This window comes from Cyphellophora attinorum, assembly GCF_001299255.1.
Source record: "Cyphellophora attinorum strain CBS 131958 chromosome Unknown Contig36, whole genome shotgun sequence".
Taxonomy (NCBI): domain Eukaryota; kingdom Fungi; phylum Ascomycota; class Eurotiomycetes; order Chaetothyriales; family Cyphellophoraceae; genus Cyphellophora; species Cyphellophora attinorum.
In genome coordinates, this window is record NW_017253264.1 from 43,392 (window position 1) to 67,168 (window position 23,777).

General features: G+C 54.0%; 11 protein-coding genes across 11 annotated transcripts; 6 read left to right on the top strand and 5 right to left on the bottom strand.

Moving 5' to 3' along the window:
• Nucleotides 1-345: 345 nt before the first annotated feature.
• On the bottom strand, nucleotides 346-1,382 carry AB675_11089 (Mitochondrial carnitine carrier; the record flags this gene model as incomplete). Its single annotated transcript, XM_018139905.1, has 2 exons — nucleotides 346-813; nucleotides 864-1,382. The coding sequence occupies 2 exons, from the start codon at nucleotides 1,380-1,382 to the stop codon at nucleotides 346-348; spliced, it is 987 nt and encodes a 328-aa protein (XP_017995773.1).
• Nucleotides 1,383-3,441: 2,059 nt separating this feature from the next.
• On the top strand, nucleotides 3,442-4,371 carry AB675_11090 (uncharacterized protein; the record flags this gene model as incomplete). Its single annotated transcript, XM_018139907.1, has 3 exons — nucleotides 3,442-3,559; nucleotides 3,606-4,111; nucleotides 4,180-4,371. The coding sequence occupies 3 exons, from the start codon at nucleotides 3,442-3,444 to the stop codon at nucleotides 4,369-4,371; spliced, it is 816 nt and encodes a 271-aa protein (XP_017995815.1).
• A 347-nt stretch (nucleotides 4,372-4,718) lies between these two features.
• AB675_11091 (Riboflavin synthase) lies at nucleotides 4,719-5,512 on the bottom strand (the record flags this gene model as incomplete). Its single annotated transcript, XM_018139908.1, has 2 exons — nucleotides 4,719-5,401; nucleotides 5,482-5,512. The coding sequence occupies 2 exons, from the start codon at nucleotides 5,510-5,512 to the stop codon at nucleotides 4,719-4,721; spliced, it is 714 nt and encodes a 237-aa protein (XP_017995833.1).
• A 440-nt stretch (nucleotides 5,513-5,952) lies between these two features.
• AB675_11092 (Alcohol dehydrogenase) lies at nucleotides 5,953-7,041 on the top strand (the record flags this gene model as incomplete). The annotated part of the gene is made up of 1 exon (XM_018139909.1): nucleotides 5,953-7,041. The coding sequence occupies one exon, from the start codon at nucleotides 5,953-5,955 to the stop codon at nucleotides 7,039-7,041; it is 1,089 nt and encodes a 362-aa protein (XP_017995742.1).
• A 543-nt stretch (nucleotides 7,042-7,584) lies between these two features.
• Nucleotides 7,585-8,076, top strand: AB675_11093 (uncharacterized protein; the record flags this gene model as incomplete). Its single annotated transcript, XM_018139910.1, has 2 exons — nucleotides 7,585-7,869; nucleotides 7,933-8,076. The coding sequence occupies 2 exons, from the start codon at nucleotides 7,585-7,587 to the stop codon at nucleotides 8,074-8,076; spliced, it is 429 nt and encodes a 142-aa protein (XP_017995837.1).
• Nucleotides 8,077-8,143: 67 nt separating this feature from the next.
• AB675_11094 (putative oxido) lies at nucleotides 8,144-9,380 on the bottom strand (the record flags this gene model as incomplete). Its single annotated transcript, XM_018139911.1, has 2 exons — nucleotides 8,144-8,452; nucleotides 8,595-9,380. The coding sequence occupies 2 exons, from the start codon at nucleotides 9,378-9,380 to the stop codon at nucleotides 8,144-8,146; spliced, it is 1,095 nt and encodes a 364-aa protein (XP_017995762.1).
• Nucleotides 9,381-10,389: 1,009 nt separating this feature from the next.
• On the top strand, nucleotides 10,390-12,903 carry AB675_11095 (uncharacterized protein; the record flags this gene model as incomplete). Its single annotated transcript, XM_018139912.1, has 1 exon — nucleotides 10,390-12,903. One exon carries the CDS (start codon nucleotides 10,390-10,392, stop codon nucleotides 12,901-12,903), a length of 2,514 nt encoding a protein of 837 aa, XP_017995779.1.
• A 1,741-nt stretch (nucleotides 12,904-14,644) lies between these two features.
• Nucleotides 14,645-16,404, top strand: AB675_11096 (uncharacterized protein; the record flags this gene model as incomplete). The annotated part of the gene is made up of 2 exons (XM_018139913.1): nucleotides 14,645-14,813; nucleotides 14,861-16,404. The coding sequence occupies 2 exons, from the start codon at nucleotides 14,645-14,647 to the stop codon at nucleotides 16,402-16,404; spliced, it is 1,713 nt and encodes a 570-aa protein (XP_017995791.1).
• A 1,722-nt stretch (nucleotides 16,405-18,126) lies between these two features.
• Nucleotides 18,127-18,987, bottom strand: AB675_11097 (uncharacterized protein; the record flags this gene model as incomplete). The annotated part of the gene is made up of 1 exon (XM_018139914.1): nucleotides 18,127-18,987. One exon carries the CDS (start codon nucleotides 18,985-18,987, stop codon nucleotides 18,127-18,129), a length of 861 nt encoding a protein of 286 aa, XP_017995801.1.
• Nucleotides 18,988-20,022: 1,035 nt separating this feature from the next.
• Nucleotides 20,023-21,090, top strand: AB675_11098 (uncharacterized protein; the record flags this gene model as incomplete). The annotated part of the gene is made up of 1 exon (XM_018139915.1): nucleotides 20,023-21,090. The coding sequence occupies one exon, from the start codon at nucleotides 20,023-20,025 to the stop codon at nucleotides 21,088-21,090; it is 1,068 nt and encodes a 355-aa protein (XP_017995817.1).
• Nucleotides 21,091-21,380: 290 nt separating this feature from the next.
• Nucleotides 21,381-23,000, bottom strand: AB675_11099 (High-affinity nicotinic acid transporter; the record flags this gene model as incomplete). Its single annotated transcript, XM_018139916.1, has 2 exons — nucleotides 21,381-22,754; nucleotides 22,848-23,000. 2 exons carry the CDS (start codon nucleotides 22,998-23,000, stop codon nucleotides 21,381-21,383), a joined length of 1,527 nt encoding a protein of 508 aa, XP_017995835.1.
• Between the last annotated feature and the right edge of the window lie 777 nt (nucleotides 23,001-23,777).

Below are 23,777 nucleotides of genomic sequence, written 5' to 3' on the forward strand. Positions count from 1 at the left end.
TGTGATCGGAGGGATCGGCGAGCGTAGTATAAATTTGACGAAAACGAAAGAAATGGTTGGCGAAATTTCGACTCGAAATGATCTCTCGGCCACCTGCATCAGAAGAGTCCACAATCAACGTGGCCGACCTCTTGCAGATATACGTGGCACAGGCAATTGCTCGCTTGCACGGTGAAAGACGTCGCTTCTCCATAGTTCAACAGTTGTCGATGCTGCTTCGGCGAAAGCGGCTAGTGATAACTCATATGCATTTCGCTAATCTATGGGGTATCTGGTTGCAATTGGAGACGATCGCTGGACGCCAGGCGCGCTCCGCATTAGTCCTTTTGTCAATCAGCTCTCAATCTAGCCAAGAGTCTGATTCATGAACTTGTGTGCCAGCTCGACGCCTAGAAATGTCGCTGCATTGGCCGGCACTGCCCTAGCCAGAGCAGGACCAAAGCCAGGGAAGAAGGCTTTTATCCCACCGCTTCTGTAGACGCCCTTGATGACTCCTGACATTGTAGGGCTGCCTTCCGCACTTTGTAGTCTGCTCTTGATCGTGTCGACTGGGAAGACCGGGATCCACATAGCGATACCGGCAGTGCCACCTGCGGCCATGACGGCGGTGAGTGACAAGTCGCCCGTTGCGTTTCCGTCGGCGTCTTTAGGTGATAGTGATCGCTTTATGTACTCGTAGGTCGCAAAGTATGCCGCGGATCCTGGTCCGTCGCGAGCTAGAGTCATGGCGCTGCCTCGAAAGACCGAACGAATTCCACCTTCTTTGTAGAGCTGGCGTACAACGTCCAGACCGCCCGAGTACTTGGGCTTCTCCTACAGTACGGTCAATTGGGTGGCTATCAGAGTCGAGAAGAGTTACTTACACCGGGCTTGAGCTCTTTCTGACCTTGTATCTGCAGCAGCACCTTGACACGCTCGAAGGGCGCGGTGATGAGTGTCATCGGAATGGCAGAGAAGAATCCAGCCGCCGATACCTGACCGATCGTATATTGTGGTGTGCCGTTCTTGTATTCCACCTCGGTGGCTGACTCCACGAGCTTCTTTCCCACACCGTAGCCCCAGAAGCTGACAGCGAACATAGGCGTCACACCAACCAGCGGCGCGCTCACGCCAGCATATAGACCTTTGCGTAAGCCCTCCCGGGCTATGCCCTTCTTCAAACAGTCTATAGCACCATTGTATACACCTTTCTCGGCGGTCTGTAACCTCACTTTGCACAAGTCGAATGGATGGCCGACGATGACGGCGCAGACGCCTCCGACACCGCCGGCTGCGAGGTCTCGGAGGGAGGAGGTGGCTGATTTGGCAGTCTCTTTGACCTCCTCTTTCACTGTCTCGACCGAGGGCAGCTCAGCTGTTGAGGTTGGTATTGACGGCGCCATGCCAGCTTGTATGACTTCCGGTGCCCAACCTCGGAGCTGGAACGAAAGAGCTGGCCAAAGAACGGTAGAGCTGTTCCACAGCAGGTAAGCTCAAAAGTGATCTGGCGTTTGCTTCGAGCTGCTGGACCGTCAAACGTCCAGGGAAGCTGACCAGCGTGCGGACGGATGGAAATGACGGAAGACGTGTGGCCGCCGAGAATGCTTGGAGAGGGGGAGCTCGTCAATCGATTTGCTTGCGGCAGCTTGAAGCACGCTCGGCACGACAGGAAGGCTTGGGCACACAGGCAAAGGCCGCGATGTATATGTATTGATGTGATCTACAGAATGTCTTAAGCTGCAAGGGAAGTTACGGACGTCGGAGATCGTTTGCCGCGGTGCCTGAAAGAAGCGTGCATTCTGAGTGTAACTTTTGGTGATTTTCGTGGTGCAGCAGCTTTCCTGCCGAGGCACGGACGGCTGATCTCCGGCGGATTCGACATCTGAAGCGTTGTTTTCACGACATCGATCTTCATGCTTTCAAGTCCAAGCTATCCAGGTCAGAATCACAGGAGTTATGGGCAGGCTCTCGGCTGCTGCAGTGAGCGTAGGCCCCGTGGACTTGATTTTGACCGTTCTGAAGTTCGAGCTGACGCAATAAAGAAGACACAGTCACTTCACTTGACGACCAGTCCGGACACCACGGGCGTTGGCAACAAGGCAACCTCGCACCTTCCGGCCAGGAAGCCACGAAAACCAACACAGGGTTCAGACCGCGCGTTCAGAGCAGACATGTAGGCAGTTCCAACTGGGTTCGACCTCCAGACGTTGTTAGCAACTTACAAAAAGCAATAATGTTGGGGAGCCCACGACTTACTGCGTGAAGTCCCCGAGCGCTTACTCTCAGAAATTTTTCGTTTTAAATTAGGGAGCGACCCCAATGTACTTGCAAGTACTTTAGTTCTTGAAGCACCATACCCTTCTTTTCGGGGTAGGTTACGAAGCAAAATCTGGAGATGCAATATATTAAGAGTGGTTGCTGGAGAGAAGTGAGGAGCAAGCAAGTGAGGAGTGAGGAAACGATCAGGCAGTGACGAGGTCGTGATGAAGTCAAACTGAAGTTGCGGAGTGCCAGTTGACGAGCAGCGGAAACCGAGTTCGGGGCTTCCAAGAGATGAGATGCCCATTTGCTGACATTGACGAAGGAGGCTACTGAGCAACGTGCTCTCGATTTTGGTACTACGCCATCACTAGGGTCTGATGACAATCGTGCGCATCTGACAGAGACCGACTGCATGCGCTGACCATCAAGTGACCATTAGTCTGCTGCGCACGCGGTATGAGCTTTGTGCCGTCGAATTACATCGAATTCTGATATCGAGCGTGGTTCGTCGATGCTAAGTCCACGTGACTGACGGCAGTGCGATGGCATGTCAATGGCTTATGGGTCTGGTATCGAAGACTTTGGATGGCTATTGGTGAGGGAGACTCGCGTTACAGCCTACGTAGCCGCGGAAGGGGCCCAAGCTCAATGATATACTGATTCACAGCTCAACAAGAAGAATAGGTCTACATGGCTCGCGATGTCTTTGAGGGCCATGGACGAAGCTGGTTCGAGGACACTACAGATGACCGCTGTACCAAGCATGTGTCGAAGGACTACGCTATCACTTGTCGAGAGACAGAAGTTCGGATTTCCTCTGAGCAAAGCAAAGATGAGGGACATCCGACAGGTATCTGAGTAAGACATTCAAGCTGGGTAGGAACTCCTGTGGTTGCTTGGGAAGGAGCGAAAGCAATTTGCTGTGTGACGTAAGAGCAGTCACACGTTGCCTTCTTTGACTTGCCCGGCCTCACTTCTACCACTCACACCCAACATCCTACAGTATTAGCATTGGCCCATTCACCCAGTTTGTCCTACCTCAAAGTCCTATCTTAGCCTAGGATGGCACCATCTTTAGCACAGACTAGGCAATGGACATGCCGCTATTGGGCCTTGGGTCCCGGTTGTCCTAACATTACTCCTACAGGTGCCATCCGATGTCCCTATGCACATTATGATACCGGAAAGCTCAACCCACCCATGATCCAGATGGGTACATGTCTCAATTGGTCCAGAACTGGATACTGCACCCGCTTCAGCGGTCAGTGTCCTTACGAACATCGACAGACTGGTGTCACTGGCATGTTCCAAGGCGGCCGTAAGCTTTCTGACCCCTGTGTATCTTCGTCTACTGACATGGCTAGCCCTCGAAGTGCGTGGTATCGAGGCCGAGATCTGCAATGCTGCCTATCGTGCCGGCCTCGATACGAACAACCATCCTGCTCTATTCGATCTCATTTGGGCTGTCAAGAGGAAAGTCATAGGCAGACAGTCTCAGCAGCTACCCATTCGTCCACCTCCCAAGCCTTATCACCCAATCTATCCTGATCGCCACCGGCCATCGGGCGTTGGCGACAACACAGCCCCGGACAAGAAGCGCAAGAGACGCGATTCCAATGAGATTCCGAAATTCCACCCGGTCAAGCCGCTCGGAGGCAAGAAGAAGGCTGGGAGCAAGCAGAACCCGATCAATCTAGACTCAGATGGTGAGGATGGTACCGCCCAGAAGTCCAAGGCTGCGAACTCTTCCGCGAAGCGTCGCAAGGTCAGCGACAATGGTCGTTCAGTCGCTGGTGCTGTACCCGGCAATAATGTTGTCATGGAGCTGCTTGAGGTCAAGAATCGTTTGGCTTCTGCTAGACGTGACATGGTAAGTTATTTCCTTCCAGATAATTGCTGCCGTTCGCACCAACCAGACCGCGCTGACACGAAAATCAGAACAAAAGCCAGGCCGACATGAAAGCCCTGTTCGACAAACATTACCAAGACTTCGACGACGATGAAATGATGAGGGTACTTACAGAGCTGAGCACACACATGAATGGCGTCTTTGATAGTGCCAGAGGCGGTATGGATTCGGTCGATCGTGCTGTCGCATGGCTTGGGACCAAGAAGGGAGAGATCGAGTGAGAGCAGACGTTGTCGAAACCGAAGCACAAGCGCTTCATGAATTAGTATTCGAAGCCGATAGTGAATAGCGATATTCGACATTGACAGTAGCTGATAGTGGGTGATTGAAGACCAATGAATCAACAGAATCACCGAGAAATATGCTCATTCCATAAAGCCTGTCACTCGAAGCAGTGAAGTCGCATGATCAAGTTGAATCGTGACTCCAATGCTTCAACACCTACTGTACAATATCCCTTGACTGGTCCATTGAAGCCCTCCACAATTCACAGACGAGCTCTCGCGCCATGAAGGGCGTCCAGATTTGTTTCTTGACATTCTCGCCACAATGATGCTCTTATACCCCTTCACGACTTCCCTAACCTCTCCTCAACCATCCTCCCAACGATCTTCTCCAACATCGCCGACCCTCCCTCCTTCCCCTCAAAATACGCACCCACACTCTTCTCAACCAACTTCCCCACCAGATCAATCTCGACGTTAACCTCCTCCCCAACATCCTTCCTACTCATTACGACCTTCTCCTGACTGTAGCTGATCAACATGATCTCGAACCACCCTTCGCTATCATCCACCCTCGTCACCGTCAGACTCGCTCCGTCTAGCGCTATGAAGCCTTTCTCCACTATATACCGCAGCACCGAACTCCCGTCCGCGGGATTTGGTTTAGGCTGGAAGCGGAAAGTAATAGCGTTCCCATCCGGTGTTTTGGAGAGGATGGTGGCGACTGTGTCTACGTGCCCTTGGACGATGTGGCCGCCCATGCGGGTGTGTGGCAACAGCGCTCGTTCTAGATTGACCCGACTGTTTTGGGTGAGGCGGCCTAGGTTGGTGCGCCGGAGGGTTTCGGGGGCAACGCCGACTTTGAATGAGGTGGAATCGAACTCGGTGACGGTGAGGCAGGTGCCGTTGACGCAGATGGAGTCGCCGAGGTGGGCATCGTCGAGTATGCTGGCGCATCCGGATATCGTGAGTGAAGTGCCATTACCGCCAGTGGCTGAGTCGTCGAGGGACTTGAGTGCTGTCACGGCTGTGGGGGACGGTGTCAGCCCGGGCGGAGGCGGTGGTGGGGATTTGAGGCAGGATGAAGCGGTGTGTGGGACAACTCACTGCCTATCGCTTCGACTAGGCCGGTGAACATGGCGGCGGTGGTGATCTGATGCTGGGAGGAGACACTGCTATTCTGAACTTTGTACTGTTGTTTGAATGACGATGATGCGCATGAATTTATTTTGAAGGATTGGAGAACATCCCCCGCATGACACCCCCACCAAGACCCCTATTAGCATCATGCTCGCCCGAAGCTCCTGGATAGGGCAACAGAGTTGCCTCATTTGCAACGACAACGACTACACATATCAGAATAAAAATCTCAAGTACTACCTGCAGAGGACGCCCTGGAGAGTCTGCACCGCAGTGCCGTTGCTAGTCTCCTGCTTCTATCACAAGGCTGCTCCCTTTGCGTCTGTGGCTGATCGCCTACTGGACAGGTAGCTTGTCAACACGACTCCTTAGATGAGGTAGTAGCATACCTAGACACACCCAACGAATCCCTTGACTGTGCTTCTCAAGGCCACAGCCATGGCCACAACCAACCACACCGGCACGCAAACAGCAGCAGTGGTCCCCAACCCCGGCCCCAACGCCCAGTGCGAGATCCGCCACGACATTCCCATCCCGACCCCTGACCCAGACCAAGTCCTCGTCAAGCTCACCCATTCCGGAATCTGCCACTCGGACGTGCACTCCATCTACAATGAGACGCCCATGGAGACCGACATCGCTGGCCACGAGGGCGTTGGTATTGTTGTCAAGCTGGGCTCTTCGGCCAGCCAGCATGTGAAGGTTGGAGATCGAGTTGGGATCAAGTGGCAGTGGTCCGTCTGCGGGACTTGTGCTGCTTGTGCTGTCGATGAGACGGCGTGTCCGAACCAGAACAACTCCGGGCGGAACGTCAGAGGGTGTTTTGCGCAGTATCAAGCTGCGCCGGCGAAGGATGTTACGCTTTTGCCGCCTTTAAATGAAGATGGTAACGCAGCCGACGGTCTGAGCAGCGAACTACTCGCTCCGCTACTGTGTGCTGGACTTTCAATGTATAGCTCAATCTCCAAAGCCAATCTCTCACCAGGACAGTGGCTGGTGCTGCCCGGCGCAGGGGGCGGTTTAGGGCACCTCGGCGTCCAGATCGCGAAAGCGAAAGGCTACAAAGTCATTGCGATCGACTCCGGCAAAGCAAAGCGGAAGCTCTGCGTGGACGAGTTCGGCGCTGACGCCTTTCTCGACTTCAAAACAGACGACATTGAAGCGGAAGTCTTAAAGCTAACAGATGGAGTCGGCGCTCACGCTGTTGTCGTCGGTGTCGGGTCGACAGCGGCGTATGAGCTGGCGTTCAAGCTTGTGAGAAGACTTGGGACTTTAGTATGTGTTGGAATACCGAGGACGAATTTTCACTTGCCTGTGAGTCCGTTCGAGATGATTGTAAGGAGCCTGAGGGTTGTGGGAAGTAGTTGTGGCACGAGGGAGTCGATGTCGGAGCTGTTGGAGCTGGCAAAGGAGGGTAAAGTCAGGGCGAAGGTGGAGGTTAGGGAGCTCGATGCGATCAACGATGTGGTCAAAGGTCTGGCGAACTTCGAGATTGGCGGAAGAGTTGTTTTGAGGATACCGGAGTAAGGAAGGGTGTGGTGTTGTGGTAGATAACATTTACATGCTGTGATCACGCCTGTCACCGCAGCAATTCGAAGTCTTGCTCAATCTGCTTCGACAGCAGCCAGGGAGTCCTCTGCGCGTTCGACGAGAAGAAACCAGAATCTCATTCACAGCATTCGAGCCGCTAACAGATGGACATTGAAAAAGCAAAAAGCCAACCACATCTCGACTCGATCCGAGAACCATACTCCGCGCCTAGTTAAAGTACACTCCAGGGTCAGTGAAGGGTTTCTGCGAACTCGAATTTCGTTAATCTGTGGTCGGCTTCGGAAGCAAATTATTCGACAAACAAATATATACCTTCAGTCAGTCTCAGGTAAATCGCCTTTAAAGTCATCGTCACTTCTCATTCTGTCACTTTCGATGCCAAGACTTCGAGGATCTGCACTTCAGGTGACAATCAGTCTACCTCAGCTTCTTTACACTCGTGACACTTTTCGACAGAACGCAGCGCACGACCATCTCTGCATACTGGCTCCTCTTCATCCATTTAGATCCGCATACGCAATGCCGAGGCCTCGTTGGGGCAATGTCCACCCACCTGTGGACATTGGCATCTCTCGATCTGCTCAAATCCGCATGGACGATGTCGTGCAACGAGAGCAACAAGATGCGGCTTTGGCAATCGCTTTCCAGCTGAGACTGGACGAAGAGCAACGTCAATGCGCCAAAGAAGCTCGCAATCAAAAAGACAAGGTTGAAAGCCGCACAACCACTCCTGCCGAAGACAGTGAATCCATAACCCCATGCACGAACCTCAACATGATCTCCTCACTCCGAGTACCGCAGTCAGTAAGTCTTGCTCGCCGATGTCCACGCTAACGTCGATGAACCCAATGCTAACGATCTCAAAAGGATAAACCTACTACTGCTAGCAACAAGTCTGTACCCTTCACCATCTGCGATACTTGCGGTCAGCGTATCACGTGTCACCGGCTAGGAGGGTGTTGGTTGAAGGAGCGTCCGGCCGAAAAGACCATCAATGGCAACAAATGGTAGCTAAGACGACGAACCGGCCTACTACATACCTTCATGAGCAAACAAGTCCAGCGAAAGCTCAATTTGATCACTGAAAGTCCCTCGTGATATCTTCACACCAATCCCACAACTTCCCGCCCACTCCGTCCTCCCCTTTCTCCACTTCACCCGCGATGTCCGGCCGCATCACATCTTTCTGGCCCCAAGGCACAATCCATGCGCCCTGATCATTTGCCAATTCGAGCTCTGGCGAGAACCCTGCGTACAATTCCGTGTAAGCTCCGTGCAACGGACCATGGCGGCAGATGATGTTCCAGATGAGCCAGTAACCCAGCTGGCCGTTATGGCTGGCAGTATTGCGTTGCAAGGAGGTACGGAGGTTGCCTGGGTTATAGGACTAGAGTGGCACGATCAGTTGTGGACTCTATTGCAGGAGAATCTGTGATAGAGGCTCGACGTTGATTTCTGGATCTCAAAGGAGAGACGCTCCATGAACATATGCAAGAAGCAAGCAGAGAATCACACGTGAAGCCACTCACATTATGCAAGACCCCGTCCTCCACCCCAAACCGCCTCCCAAACTCACACGCCAAGTAATAATTCGCAGCCTTAGACGTCATGTACGCCACCCCAACATGATCATGACCCACCAAGTCCCTTCTCCTATCCTTCCCATCACTCTCGACATTAACCCACCCGACCCCGCCAACCGGCGCCGACAAATACGTCGCCACGCTCCCCGCCCAGCTGACCCGCACCTCCCCAGGCTTACTCCGCCGTGCGGTCTCGCGCAGCACAGGGCGCAAAAGCTTCGCGAAGAGGAACGGGCCGTAGATATTCGTTGCGAGGGTCATGTCGTGGCCCTGCGCGCCTTTCGCGCTCTGTTCGGGGGTCATGATGCCGTGGTTGAGATTCAGCCAGTGAAGATCGCCTCCCTCCCCACTGCCTTGACCTGAAAGTGTGGCATTGCGCCGCTTGAACTCTGTCACAGCGGGCTTGATGCTAGCTAGGTCCGAGAAGTCAACCTCCAAGAACCACAATCGACCTTTGCTGTCGGGGTGCTCCCTCTGCAGCTTCTCGATCGCGTCGGCGGCTTTGGAGGCGGAGCGGCCGGCGATCCAGACTGTGGCGTGGTGGGAGTAGAGCTGGTAGACAACTGCTAGACCTAGTCCAGCATAGCCACCTGTGATGAGGTAGGTTTTGGAGGAGAGGTCCGCTGGGATGTACGCCGGGACTTCGGAATTGGGGTGAGTGGTTGGGGCGGGTGGGAGCCAGAAGGTTTGGGTGAAGAAGCGTGTTAAGGTGTAGAGGGAATGGGGTGGCATGTCTGCGCGTTCGGTAGTGTTCTGCTGGGAATATGGTAAGGTTGGCCAGCAAATGAGACCGGGTCCTGATGCTGGAGGTTGTTCTAGGTGATGAACACGTAAAGGTTACGCTTTTTGTTAGCTGGGTGAACCTGAACGACTGGGCCTTCGTGGAAACCCGGGCTTATGCTGGTGTGCTACATAAACGGCAAATTGGGATGGCGAGGAGAACTTCGTGCAAGGGGCGGAATCATGGTAAACTAATAAACCTCACCTGTGACATGTAGATGAAGAGTTGAGGCTCGGTAATCGTCGTGTCGAATCAGGCAACACGATATGTCGTATGATGAGCATAATTTGTGGTATGCGTCGATCCGACAAGCACAATACTCCAAGGCTAAAGGTCTGCCGGATCATGTCAGCAGCTTCCCAGTCTATACTAGATCGCGTCATGAGCGATGGAAAAGCAGGTCGTGAGAATAAAGTTGTTCTCAAAGTGATGACCAGAGGTAGTTAGTTGGGCGGTCCATCTCGGTGTTTGCTGATACCTGTACCGCATTGAGGTAGAGCTAATCCACCATACTCCGACTTAAGCACATTGCATTGCATTCGCGAGATGGAACGATGCATTCGTAGACAGTGAGAGGTTACTGTCGATTTAGCGCCATGCAGGTACCGGCGCTCACGGCGTTAAGAGAGGTCTTTCCCTGCGCCGGAAGACTAGATCGGGATCGAAGATACTACTTGGCGTCCGGACGTCATTTTGTGGAGTTGACGCGCTTTTTCAATGTTGGCGGCGCGTGCCTCGACCGGCGAGATCCACCGCATTGCTCTCACAAACACGACCATTCCACAGCAGATCAGATCAGTTGCATCGTACCCGAGAGTTGTTGACGAATACTCGTTGCAGTCAAAACGTACCGCACGCTGACTTCGACGCAGACTGACCAGGCATTGGCTTCTTTTGCCTGAGCCATGCCCGCGTCCAAGCATCCATCCTATACCTCTAGACAGTGACAAACGTACCAGCATGTACCTCCCAAGATCACTGATCTCGCACCTATACACTCAACTGGTCCGGACCTACCAGCCACACGATTCACCCGTACTTATCCTCTCCTCCCTCGACCCAGACGCGATATGCGCGTGCCGCATCTTTGCTGCGCTCCTCAAGCGCGACTACATACCGCACAAAATCCAGCCAGTCGCCGGCTATGAGGATGTCAAAAGGGCCGGCGAGACGCTCGTCCGGCCTATGAAGACCACAGAAGGCGGCGGTGGCGGTGTAGTCATATGTCTGGGCGTGGGAGGTCTAGTTGACCTCTCGAGCATGCTGGGTCTAGACAGTGACGATCCAACGGAGTCTATGGGAGGCGTTGATGTCTGGGTGTTGGACGCACGAAGACCGTGGAATCTCCACAACGTCTTTGGCGGACAGCCTCCCATCATGCCCCTGCAAGAGACCGACGCGAATATTAGGCGAAAGGTTCCGGGAGTAGATAAAGGTTGCATACAGCGAGCATACAAGCCAGGAAAGGGCGGTGTCATCGTATTTGATGACGGTGATATCGTCGACGAGCTCAACGCTGAAAGGGACGCGTATTGTGCGCTGGTGGACATGCCGGAGGTCGACGATGACGAAGATGGTGAGGACGATGAGGACGACGATGAGCATGACGAGATCGAAGACGATCACACGAGCACTTCGAAGAAAAGGAAATCCTGGTCGGATCGAGATGACGATGAATCAAGTGACGAGGACGACGAAAGACCGCGTCAAAGGCGACGGAGCAATTCCGGATCCGCCATTGCTTCACCGAACAGGACGCCTCCATCGTCACAGCCGTCTTCGCCGCCACCTCAGGCCAAGCAGCCGACTGCAAGACAGCTTCGGAAGAAGCTACTGGCACTCAGGCGGTCTCATGAAAGTGTGCTCGAAAAGTACTACGGAATAGGAAACTCCTATTCGGAGCCGATCAGTTCTCTGGCTTACTCTCTTGCTTCTGAGCTCGGTCGGGAAGACAACGATATGCTCTGGCTTGCCATCGTCGGAGTCACTTCGCTAGAGCTTTCAGGCCACACATCTACTGGTCTGGGCACGTCGCGACCAAAAGCACACCATCTGCCAAATGACTATCACAAATCGTGGAAAGCGACGAGATCTTCGCGGACGTATGCTCTTCTCCGCGACGAAGTCCGTCGCCAGAACCCTCCGAGGCTCGAAGATGGCTCGTTGTTCATGGGATCTGGAAGTCCGACTTCACCTTCGGACAACTCGATTCGCTTGTCGCCGGACCCACGCTTTCTGCTTCTGCGGCACTGGTCGTTATACGACAGTATGCTTCATTCACCATATCTAGCGTCGAGACTACATGTGTGGAGAGACGATGGCGTCAAGAGGCTGCACAAGCTGTTAGCCAAGATGGGCGTGTCCTTGACGCAGTGCAAGCAGACCTATACGCACATGGACATGGAACTGAAGAAAATGCTTCGAGAGAGACTGTTACAATATGCCGGCGTGTATGGCCTCGACGATATTGTACCGACTGGGAATGGTCACGCAACGTATGACCAAGAGGGGTGGGGATTCATTCGGTCCTGGGGCTGGAAAGCACAGCTCAGCGCCATCGACGTCGGTGTCATACTTGGTGCCATACTAGATGTGGGCGACTCTGCTCGAGCAACAGCCAAATCGTCCTCGGGCACGTATAATGGCTCGACACAATCTACCGACAAACCGATTGACGTGGCAGACCGCTCAGAAGTCTTGATCCCACGCTTCTTCGCGGCGTATGATGCTCTTGGTCCGAATCACTCAGCACAGCTGATCGCAGCGATACCTACAGCGCAGCATCTGCTCAGATCAATTCACCGGACTGGTTCGTCCTTGATGGGAAAGAAGCAATTGCGGCATCTTCGAGCTTTCCGCCTCGGAGTCGTCAAAGACGGTCCAGATCTTGGGCTGTTCGCCAACAGTCCTGGAGCACTTGTCAAACTCGCTCTGTGGCTAGGTGAATCAATCGAAGTCAACGAAAGCTCAAAAAGAGGCGCAGGCGAATCCACGCCACTGGTAATAGCAGCACTGGACGAGCTGCGCGGCACCTACCTGATAGTCGGCACAGGCGGAGGCATCGGCTCTGTCAGCGACACAGAAGCCAAGAAAGAGAAGGTTGAAGCGCGCGAGAAGCGCCGTGCGGAGAAAGAAGACAAGCGCAAGAAGAAGCAACAAGAGCGGGAGAAGCGCCGACAACTCCGCCGCACTGCACTCGGTGACGATGCTGATTACGAAGAGGAAGACGACGATACGGAGAGTGAGAGTGATGAGTCGTCTGACGGCGACGATGAAGACGCGGAGGAAGACAAGCAGGCCAAGATTAGAGGATACGGGCATAATCGCTTCGGACTCTGCTTTCAGGAAGTCGTGGAGGAGACGAAGGCTAGGCTCAAGATCGACAGTTTTGACCATTGTGTGGTGGAGGTGCAGAAGGAAGATCTCCAGGGTTTCTTGGAGGGTCTGAGCTTCAAGAGTGTTGTGGGGAGGTGAGATGAAGCGTTTATGAAACTATGCTGAAAGTCGGATCTGTTCGTTAGGCATAGCATGCAGGCGTTTCTCTGTCAAGTCTAGCATACGAACAACGACGAGGGACCCGATTCATATTTAGGCAAAATGTCTCGAATATGCATGGTGTTGACACTGCCGTTTCACATGCGACGTTTCCAAATTGAGGTTCTTATCACGATATGTTTGCCGTCGCGAAACGACCTTGCCAGTTCACAGCACTCGGCACTGTTGCTGCCATTACTTTCATACCCATGGCTTTACGGAGGACCCCGTCAAGCAAGCAAGTAGCTGTCCTCTATCGCACCTGCCATGCGCAGGCTATATTCTGGATAGAATACCTACTTACGGTACAGTCAGAACTTCCGCATTGTCAGGAAGGTACACACACGCGCTCAAAGTGTGATTGTCATGAAAGAGTTCCAGCATACTATTCATTTCTCGGATTTTCGCATGGTACATCTAGCACGCACCTACCGCAGTGTCAGCACTACGAAGCCAATCGCGTTGTGACCACCGCGATACAGGTGGCTCTTGCGGTTTGCCACGAGTCAATGGCCCCAATTCCGAGAGACACACCGTATGGTGTGATGAGTAGCCTGTTGACCACCGCCTTGCGGGCTACGAGAACCCCATGCTCGACGGACAATTCGCGCCCGACGCTATGAATGCATGCCCGCATTGGCGATCGCTAACCCAGATTCAGGCTCTGCAGGCTGGACTGTGTCCGACGGCTCCCATGTCCTCGTGTACCGGACGTTTCTCCCCTGAGACTTGCAGCTACAGTACGTGCATGAGGAAGGACCGGCAGGTATAGAAGTACTTCTCGAAGCTCTGGACCATGTCAACGAGACCGTTGACAACCCTGCAGCTTATGGGATTGTTCGCAAGTTGATCTACTTGTGGCTGATTACATTCGAATACGGCAGTGGGAGAGAAAGAAGCGATGAACTTAGCTACGGCATCCAATTATACTGCCTGGATTGCCTGATCGCCAAGACTGGTAGCTTCATGCATTCGCAAGGCTTAAGAGAACTTCCCCTGAATTCATCGCCCCCACAACTTCGTCAAACACCAGGGCTGCCCCTGTGTGAGTCAACACATGGCTCGAGATCGCAAGACATTGGCCAGTTCCAGACGACATTGCAGAGTCCACCCTGTCAAAGCCGCAAGTGCACGAGCAAGGATGGCGGTCTTAGCAAAATCTTGAAACACGCCCGTTCTGCAACCCCCCAACCCTACTGTCAGAAACGGCCACGAACAGCGCGGATACCGGTGCTCAAACTTCCGTGACAGACTGCTCACAACTGTGTCGCGAATCAGAGTATCCAAATTCGAAGCAATCGCCAGGATACGTCTGGTGGTATGTGCGACTGCGAGATCCCGGGATCGGCACGGTGAGGGAAGTGGCCCAACATAACGCGATGGCCGTTGAGAAAGTATAGCGCCCTAACGCTAGACTCATCGCAAGCCCTTCCGGCATATGGACGCCATGGATGAACCGAAATTCGCGTGGCGCATAATAGCAACAGCCAATTCGACGGCGTGCTTGCCCTGCGAGGGGTCCTCATGAATCCTCTTGTTCGTGAATCTCGTGTTGATTCGACCCATCGCTCCCCTCATATGCCTGTCCACTCGCTCGGTGTTGGTGGCAATGCAACATCTCGACGACCTCACACGGACGACTACCTTTCTGCGACACATCAGCTGAGCAGCAGCTTGGATGATGCTGCTCATATATGCTGTATTGCTTTTTGCTGCAACATGTCTCGGCGATGAAGATCTTCTCTCGGTTCTGAAGAGCCAGTCTGGCATCTCAACATTCGTACAACAGTTAGAAGCAATACCAGATCTACTTACCTTTGTCAGCGATGGTAGCAATGGACCATTCACGGGTACGTACATCGAATAGAGATTCGGACAACGACTTACACTTCCACAGTCATCGTTCCCGACGACGGTGCGTGGGCGAAATGGTCGTCCGCTAATAAGGCACTCGCCGCCGATGGCAACTACACTGATGTTCTGATGCGCTATCACTTTCTACAGCAATCACTTGTTTCTGGGGACTTCGCCCAAAACTCATTCTTCGCGCACTCTTTACTCGACGACACACGCTATGCCAACGTCACAGGCGGGCAAGTCGTTGAGCTGACCTCAGTTGACGGCAAGCCTTCCGCTGTGACCGGCCTGCGCGCTGTCAGCCAGATCACTACACCGGACATCCCATTCATCGGCGGCTGGATTCAAGTCACCGATACTGTCCTCACGATTCCCGATCTACTCAGCTCGACCATCAGCAAACTCAAGCTGACTCACTTGTTGGCACTCCTCAACAAGGGCGGCTTCGTGGATCCTTCACTCCCCTCGTTCAAGCTTGTCAACACTGCTTCTGATCTCTCAATCTTCCCACCGAATAATGAACAATTTGGCGCCAACTACGAAGGCTTCGACGGCCTACAGCAAGAGGAGATTCGAAAGGTGCTGAACTACTCCGTCGTCCGCACCAGCCCCTGTCTGTACTCCTCCACATGGAAGAACGGGACTAAGTACCCCTCGCTAGCAGCTGGCCTGGACGTTATGTTCACGCAGATCGACGATGACTTCTATATCGACGCGGCTAAGCTCGACAAGACAGACTATCTCGTTGCGAACGGTGTACTACAGATCACTGAGAGCATACTCAACCCAAACACTACCGGGATCGGTCCGACCGAGACACCAAAATCCGAGACCGACGACTCATCGTCAGGGCTCAGCTCCGCCGCTGCCGCAGGCATAGGTATCGCAGTCGGTGCCGTCATTCTCGGCCTCCTTGTCGGCGGAGCCCTATACGTCCGACAACGCAAACGCCACAATCTACCCATCTGCGGTGGTGGTCGGCGTGGCGGTCGGCGCTTCAGACCCGGCCAGCAACGCTTACCGGAGCAAGACACCCCAGGTATCCCACAACCCGTCCCGCGGACCATAGGAGGCGGCGGTAACGGTCGCGAGAGCCGCAACGCCCGTCGCAGAGGCTACGAGGACAACCCGATGGGTCTGCGCCACACGCAATCCGACCTGGAGCTTGCCGAGCCGCCACCGCCACATTACGGCACGCACGAGCTCGACAACAAAGCCTACGCATCACCACGCGAGTCACGTCAGTTACTAAGCGGTGACCGCCGAAGACACAGCGGGCAAAACGTCAGCGTAGTCGAGATCCACTCTCCGGATGGAACAGTCCATACCACGACGACGCGTAGCACGATGGGAACGTACCATTCTGCCGACAGCGGCAATAACACAGGCACAGGGCCCGGAGGCAGGAATTCGAGGTTAGACGAGCCGCTGCCGGCGCGGCCGCCGGGCACGCCACAGGAGATCGATGGGAGGAGCGTGCATCGAAGTGGAAGCGGTGGGAGTGGAGGGAGTCAGCGGACGAGGATTAATGTTACGATTAGTGGGGAGCAGCCCAGGCATTTGGGATTTCAGGCTATGTACTGATTGGGAGGAGAGGATGGGACACGACTTGTACGACTATTCGACTGAGACTTATACCTTTCGATGTGGATGTGGGGGTTTTGGATATACGTCTGTCACTTCAGCAAGCGAGCGAGCCACTTCGCAGGTTCACCATTGTGGGCGAGAGCGTGGATCATATGGCCACGGTGAAATCGTTCCAATCATTCCTTTGATATTCAGCGGAGCAAGTACGGTCGGGAACGTTCTTCGAAAAAAGTTGTTCGGATTTTCTATACAGGTGACGGGAGTGAGCTACCAGCTGTGGGCCTTGGGATGAATGTACAGTACCTAGACCGTATCCTCAATGTCTGTATGTCACAACAGCACCTCTCATGATTTTGTTTCGTGGTTTATTACAGAGTTCGAATACCAGGCACGTTGTCAAATATATATGTCCAGAACAATGCTATTAGCTATGCTGCATGATTTTGCGACTGGAGCAGACGTAAGACAATTAGATCACAGCAGCCACGTCCGTAGCGACTAATATAGTACCACAGATCAGAGGGAGGACGCTGCTCAGCTGTCGCCATCGTTCATAGTCAAAGAGTCAGGAACGACATGGTCAACCGGTCTGATCTTATGTCACAAGAAGACCGGCTGACAAAGGACGCCAGGCTTGTCATCCGGTCTCACGAGAGGCTGAACCCGAGCCGGTTGACGCGGTAAATAACTGGCTGACAGTGGAAAGTGCAGTGCGCCGCAACTGCCTTTCATGGCGCTGTCTTTTTTCGGTGATGAGAAAGGTCGATCTTGATGTGCTCTTACCCCCAGTGTCTCCTGTACTCGGGATTTTGGGCCACCAGTCGCCACTGACGGGATCTTGTCATCCGGTCTCCACCATTACTTCCGAAAGCCGGATGACAAGCGCACCTTTGGGGGCGTTCCAGGTGCATCGACCCCAAATCTGCCCAAACTGCATAGCCTGTTGACGCCTAACAATCGTACAGCGGCCGCACAGTGATGCCCCAAGAGACCCTCTCCCGGGCTTGCGACCTCATGACTCGACGCCCAACTTGTTCGGGCGTCGCCTAAGATCGCGCCTAAAGTCCTCAGAAAACACCGCCTGTCCGGCGATGGCTTTTTTTACTCCCCACACCATACAAATTTTGTCCCCTTGGAGGGTCGTTTTGGGAAGTCTACATGATTCTGCGAAGTTACGTACGAAGTGATGGTGGAGAGTCTTTACAGACCGTGACTGGCTTACTGATATTTTGCAGTATAGGACGTAGCCGAACACCACTGCACTGCACAGGGCAAATTCAGAGAAGTGGCTCGTCATCACCATCTAACAACGTCGGCGCAACGTGGAAGGAGCGGGAGAAGAATGCGTATGCGCATGAGTACATAGCATGTAGATCCGTGATTCTTCCCATAGTGGTCCTCAGAGCTATGAGCCGCTACCGGTCTGGCATCCATGGAGGATGCTGTGGACCTCGCTGTCGTATCTGCCGCCACCAGTCTCGTCACCGGTGTCTCCTAGTAAGAGGAGGCATTCCAAGCATCAATCGTACACCCGAGCTGTCGAGCATGCCTGCGACAACGGTTGGCCGTACGCCTTGTCAGCAGAGAGCTTTTCCACCATGTTGGTGTCACATCATCTTGATGTCTCGCACTCCACGCCACGAACGCCAACGCCACCCTCCCACCCGACCATTCAACACATCTTCCTACCCATCTTCGTCTCACCGCCCAGGAAGACACTCAGAACTGCTGCCGCTTATCCCCACCATACCCCGTCTCAACACCCTCATACGCACCCCCAAACTCGCTCTCCTTAAACTTACTCCTCACCATCATATCACTCTCGCCCGCGCCCACAGCGTCCGCATTGAAGAAATCCCGACTCGCGCTCCGGCTGCGGCTTCGCTCGCTGATCAGCCCCGTTCCGGAGCGTGAGCGGCTGGCGTCGCGGCCGCGATCATCGGGGCTGCGGGAGCGAGAGCGTGCGGCGGTGGGCGGGCCGATGGTGACGTCGCTGCGGGCGGAGGCGAAGGAGTCGCGGGAGGCAGAGGGGAGGCCGGCTGAGGAGTAGCGGCGGAGTTTCTCGATGTCGGACTGGTTGTCGGGGTGGGCGGTGGGTGGGGTGTGGGAGATTGAGGGGGCGTTGTTGGACATCCAGAGCTGGTGGGGACTGTTAGTGGATTTGGTGAATGGGTGGATGGTCATATTGTAGGGAAAATTGTATATGACCTTCTTGAGCAGGGTGAACCGCGGAAGCGCAATACTTCTGTGTATGATTGGGGGCACAGATATCTGACTTACTGGCATCAAACCACCGCTCATTCGTGGTCCGCCAGGCCCGGAGGGCATGTCGACGCCGCGGTGGACAATATTGTACGCTTTGGTCTTTCTGCGTCTGCGAAGGATACAGAAGAAAGCGGAGACGAGAAGTAATAGAAGGCCAACGCCTCCAAGCACGCTGCCGATGATGATCCACTTAGTGTTGGAGCCACCCTTGCTGCTCGAGCTCGTGCTCAAGGCGGCTTGATTGTTGTTGCCCAGTCCTGCGTCGGTCAGACGGCTGACTGCGTGGTCGATCTTCTCGGAGTGAACGTTTGACATCGTTGCTGGGCTTGTGGACGCGTAGGAAACGGTCGTTCAGGGTCGAATATCGCGGGACCTCGCTAGTAGAAAGAAGGACTTCAGAGCACAAGGAAAGCAAGATCAGGAGACAGATCCTGAGGATCAACAGCGCAGTCAACAAAGGGCAAAAGGAATAAGCCTGCTCCCTCGAAACTATCCTCTAGAAAGAGGTATGTCTGAGAGCCCTCGCAAGAAGGAGCCCTCATCGTCGACTGCGCCTGGGGGGCCAAGTTGTCAGATCCCGAGTATCTGCTTACCTGTCGGCTTGTAGCACGATTTCAGCTTGGGGCTGGTCTAGGCGCATCAGTGAGAGCTCTTGACCGTACGACCTCCATACAAATTGTCGAAACGCCAATTCGTAGGGGTAAAGGCAGAAGTAAGCACTTGTCTTGATTGAAGGTGCCCGAAGGGAACAGAGATGGTTTGTAACAGGGTAAGCTGGGGGCGATGAAAATAGTATCTCTTGCAGGGCTCGGAAGCTGTCCGACGCCCGAGGATTGGTTCGCAAGATCTGGATGACCGATAAAGCTTTCTAGGTTCCGGCGAAGGAGGAGGTCAATTGTTCCCTGGCTGCGTGGGCACATTGACGATGAGAATGACGCTCGACGGCCAGGCATCGTGAGCCGAGAGAGCATCGTGAGCGACGACGAGCTGATGTGCTCAGATAGAAATTTGCTCAAGCGTACTGCTGGGGAATACAATGCATCAGTGCTGCTCGATCTCGATGGCACGCAACGTCGGATAGCCATGTCACCGTCCCCTGCGCCTTGCACAGGAATCACACTTGCTGCAGTGATTGTAAGGAATTGATGAAAATGGGAAGGAGAGAACAAGGGAACGAACGTCTCCCGAATGTTGGAGCAATTTTGAGACGAGGCGCGCACCAGGTGGATGGTTTACGTAGCACTTCTCTGGAATATCTCGAGAACTTCTCAACTCCACCGCCAATCTGATCTTTCGTGATGTGGCAAGCCATAGACAAGCACTGAATATCCTGCATCAGTGGTCGTCAGCATGGCTCGTGCAAGGAAGGGCTTCAAATCGACGTCTACGCCTAAGCCCAATACTACCCCAGCCAAGGTTACCAAATTCCCTACGCCATGGGAAGCAGTCTCAGGAGGACTCGAGGCATTCACATCCACACTACCGAGCGATCACATCTACATCGTACACGTGGATAAGACACCAGTAGCTGCAAAGAAGCAAGCGTTCCTGGTGCCCATCGTTCTCAATACGGTCATCGTACTGGGCATGATTGCACGGATCTACTACGCTGCACCGATCTATTTGAGTCTGATCATCGACGTTTTCAACATCGACACATCCTACGCCATCGACCCGTCGATAGCGACGAAGAAGGACACTGTCTCTACGGTGTTCGCCCGCACGTTTCTCTTCGCGTCCGATTATGCTATCTTCTGGTTGATTGGAAGCTGGCCACGCGAGTTCGTGGCAGGCAGTGCTATCAATCGCTTTGTTGGACATCTCGGATGGCGTATGAGCGTTGGTCTGCAGAAGGAGGAGATCATCGTGAGAAGGGGCAGGAAATGGGATAGCAGCATTGCGCAGCCCGAGAAGGACTGGAGCGTTGAGGATGAGCTGACCATGAAGGTCAAAGTGGAGGCTGCCATGAGCAGATCCTACACCAGCAAGACCGGTCTTTCTCTTCTCGACAGGGACTGGGACCTCGACTATAAGGGCATGACAGATGCGCATCGATTCATCGAGGACGGTCGTGCGACGATCGAGGAACTCGAAGACTGCGCATTGGTGTCTTATCAGGATCAGTGGCTCTTCTGGCGTGTTCACGAGAAGGTCAGCGAAGCGAATGGAGCGAGCGATCCAAAGGTTCAGGACTTCAAGCAGAAGCTGGCTGACTATGGCTGCGAGAGCGTGTTCTACCGTTACATGGAACTGCTGCAGTATGAAACTAATCAGCCTGTGGCCGATCTTGATGAAGTGCGTTCGAGACTGGAGAAGGAGCTCAAGCGCTCGATGAAGGCAAAAAAGCCCGACGTAGACTTCGATCAGTTCTTGAAGGACATCGGCGGTCCTGAAAGCATTCCAGGCTTTGAGGATTGATCATGACGGCGACTGAGATTTGCTTAACATGGAAACATCGACCTGCGCACCGCGCGGAAGTTGGAGACCAAATCAACGCCAAGCCGCTTTCAAGCGGCAGTCAAAAAGCGAAAGCGCTTGTCATCCGGCGTGGCGAAAGTGCCTGTACGCCAGCAGCTCAAATATTTGCATCTGGCAATTGCTTGTGCATATCATCTGGTATTCTACTGGTGAACTACCTAAGTACGATGGCTTTAGAACCGCATCTGAATCCAGCTGATCAGTCCTATAGCCGTCGATGGCCAAGTTCCTCACAATATGTACCGGAAGAGAGGACTCTTGTCTCCCATCTTGTCCAGCTCCGCGTCAGTGTACTTCTGCCGCACCTCGTCCTCGGACATGCTCTCCTTCCTCTTGTTCCCAATCTTCAAGCACACCTCCAGAGCACACGCAACTCCCAGACCCAAGCAGATGAAGCCCAAGGCTGTTCCGTAACCGGTCTGGTAGCGGGGAGCCTCCTTATCCAGGAAGATGTTTGTTCCGACCAAGCTGCCAATGTTTCCAGCAGCAAGAGTCCACGCCAGGCCAATTGATCGCTTCCAGGAAGGAGCGAGGTTGTTACCAGTCCATGCTGAGATGCACGGCAGGATCGGGTACGTGCCAACCTGTGCCAGGATGATGGCAAAGTAGAGTGCTCCGACATTGTCCTTGACCTTTGTTGCGAGGCCGAAGAGCACCGCCAGAGAGATCATCAAGAGCGTGAGCGGTCCTGCGATGAAGGGGAAGCGCCACTTGAAGCGATCTGCAAGTCGGCCACTGATCCAGGCAGCCATACCACCGCAGAAGTAGGGTGGAATGGTCAGCAACTGTGCATTGGAGGAGGTGAAGCCGAGTCCTTTGATGATCTGAGGCATGGTGAACTTGAAAGCAGCGTTGGGCACCGAGTTCGCCCATGCCATCACGATACCAGCCCAGACCTTCGGGTCGAGCACTGCCGCAAAGAAGAGCTTCCAGCTGAATTTGTCTCCTTCCTCGGTCGTCGCGATGACACCATCGATAGTGAGGCGGGCGTTGATGAAAGCCTTTTCGTCATCCGAGAGCCATGAGGCACTCTCTGGACTGTCGGTGATCAGGAACGGTACGACCAGTCCAGTCGCTACCGTGACAGCGCCTTCGATCAGGAAAATCCAGCGCCAGCCCTCAATGCCACGTGCACCATCCATCTTGGCAATCGCAAAGGCAAGGAGACCTGAGAATGCTCCAGAGAAGGCTGATGCGGTATAGAAGAGAGCGAGCCGCTGTTGCAGCTCACTTCGTTTATACCAGCAACTGACCAGGAAGACAGCACCAGGGAAGAAGCCGGCCTCGAATGTACCGAGGAGGACGCGGCACGCGATGAGCTCGCGGAAGTTCTTGACAACGCCCATGCAGGTCATGACAGTACCCCAGCATACCACGAGGAGCGGTAGCCAGATGCTGGGACGAACTTTCTTGAGGACCATGTTGGACGGGATTTCGAAGATGATATATGGAACAAAGAAAATGGTGCTGGCGATGTTATACTGGTTGCCGACCAGGCCTAGATCTTTGTCCATGCCCTCGATCTTTGCGTTGCCGATGTTGGCTCTGTCGATGTGACTTATCAAGTATAGGATACCCATGATCGGGATGAGACGTATATCGATCTGTCCCGTCAAGTCAGCATTCATATCCTTTGAGGGCCAATATTACAGGGACTATACGCAGCGAGACTGCGGTTGGGCTTGGACAAGGCATACCTTTCTCAACACGCGCTTGCGCGCCTTCGAGTCTTCATACCGCTGCACAATCTCTTGATGCTCGGTACGCGAACGCTCTACCTCGACCCCGGAGACGTCCTTCTCGCTGAGGACACTCCTGGGCTTCTCCTCGATAGGAGACGTGGTGGCCATTATGTCTCTCAAGAGCTGATCTGTGGGCAATGGTGCTGTTCTTGCTGTTCAGCTAGGAAGTATCCTGCCGCTGGAAAAAGATGCTAGACCGAGTGCTGGACCCGCTGCAAAGATGTGTTATATATTCTCCAGTATACGGCCTCCGCGCCGTCCACCCGCAATATGGTGCCGCTTCCCACATGCACTAAGTGAGCCCAGCTCGCGCCCCGTGGGTAAGTCCTGAGACTGATCGGACCCCGCCCGGACGTTCTGTGTGCAAAGCACCGAAGCGTCCGTCAAGCGGGAGCCCGAGCAAACGCCCTTTGCCTAAGCTCGACCTCATTCATAGTACACGGGACGGAAGCTAGGGGCGACGGCGTGCACAAGCTTAGCCAAGTTGAAACAAGCACGCGAAGCCCAAAGCCGAAGCTTCGTCTTGCTTCTGAATCAGCAAAAGAACTGGAGCTGCAGCAGGTATCCGAGGCATGTTTTCGGACGTCCTCCCGACGGACGCTTCGGTGTTTTAGCAAGAAATTATGCCTTAGGGCGGATGACATCTTGCACTCGCTTCCACCTTGCTGGTTTAGCCCGCCTTCAGCGGAGAAACTTGGGGTTGCTGGAATAGACCCACCTACTGGCGTAACAGCTTCGGCATCATACCGAGTCGGCATCACGGCAAGCTTGACCGGACCACGGCTTCTGGAACGGGAAGCTGTTGAGTTCATACGACGTGGACCGAGTATCTAGAACTTTTCTCGAAGGACATGTTCGTGAAACAACAACTCCATCTACACCAAC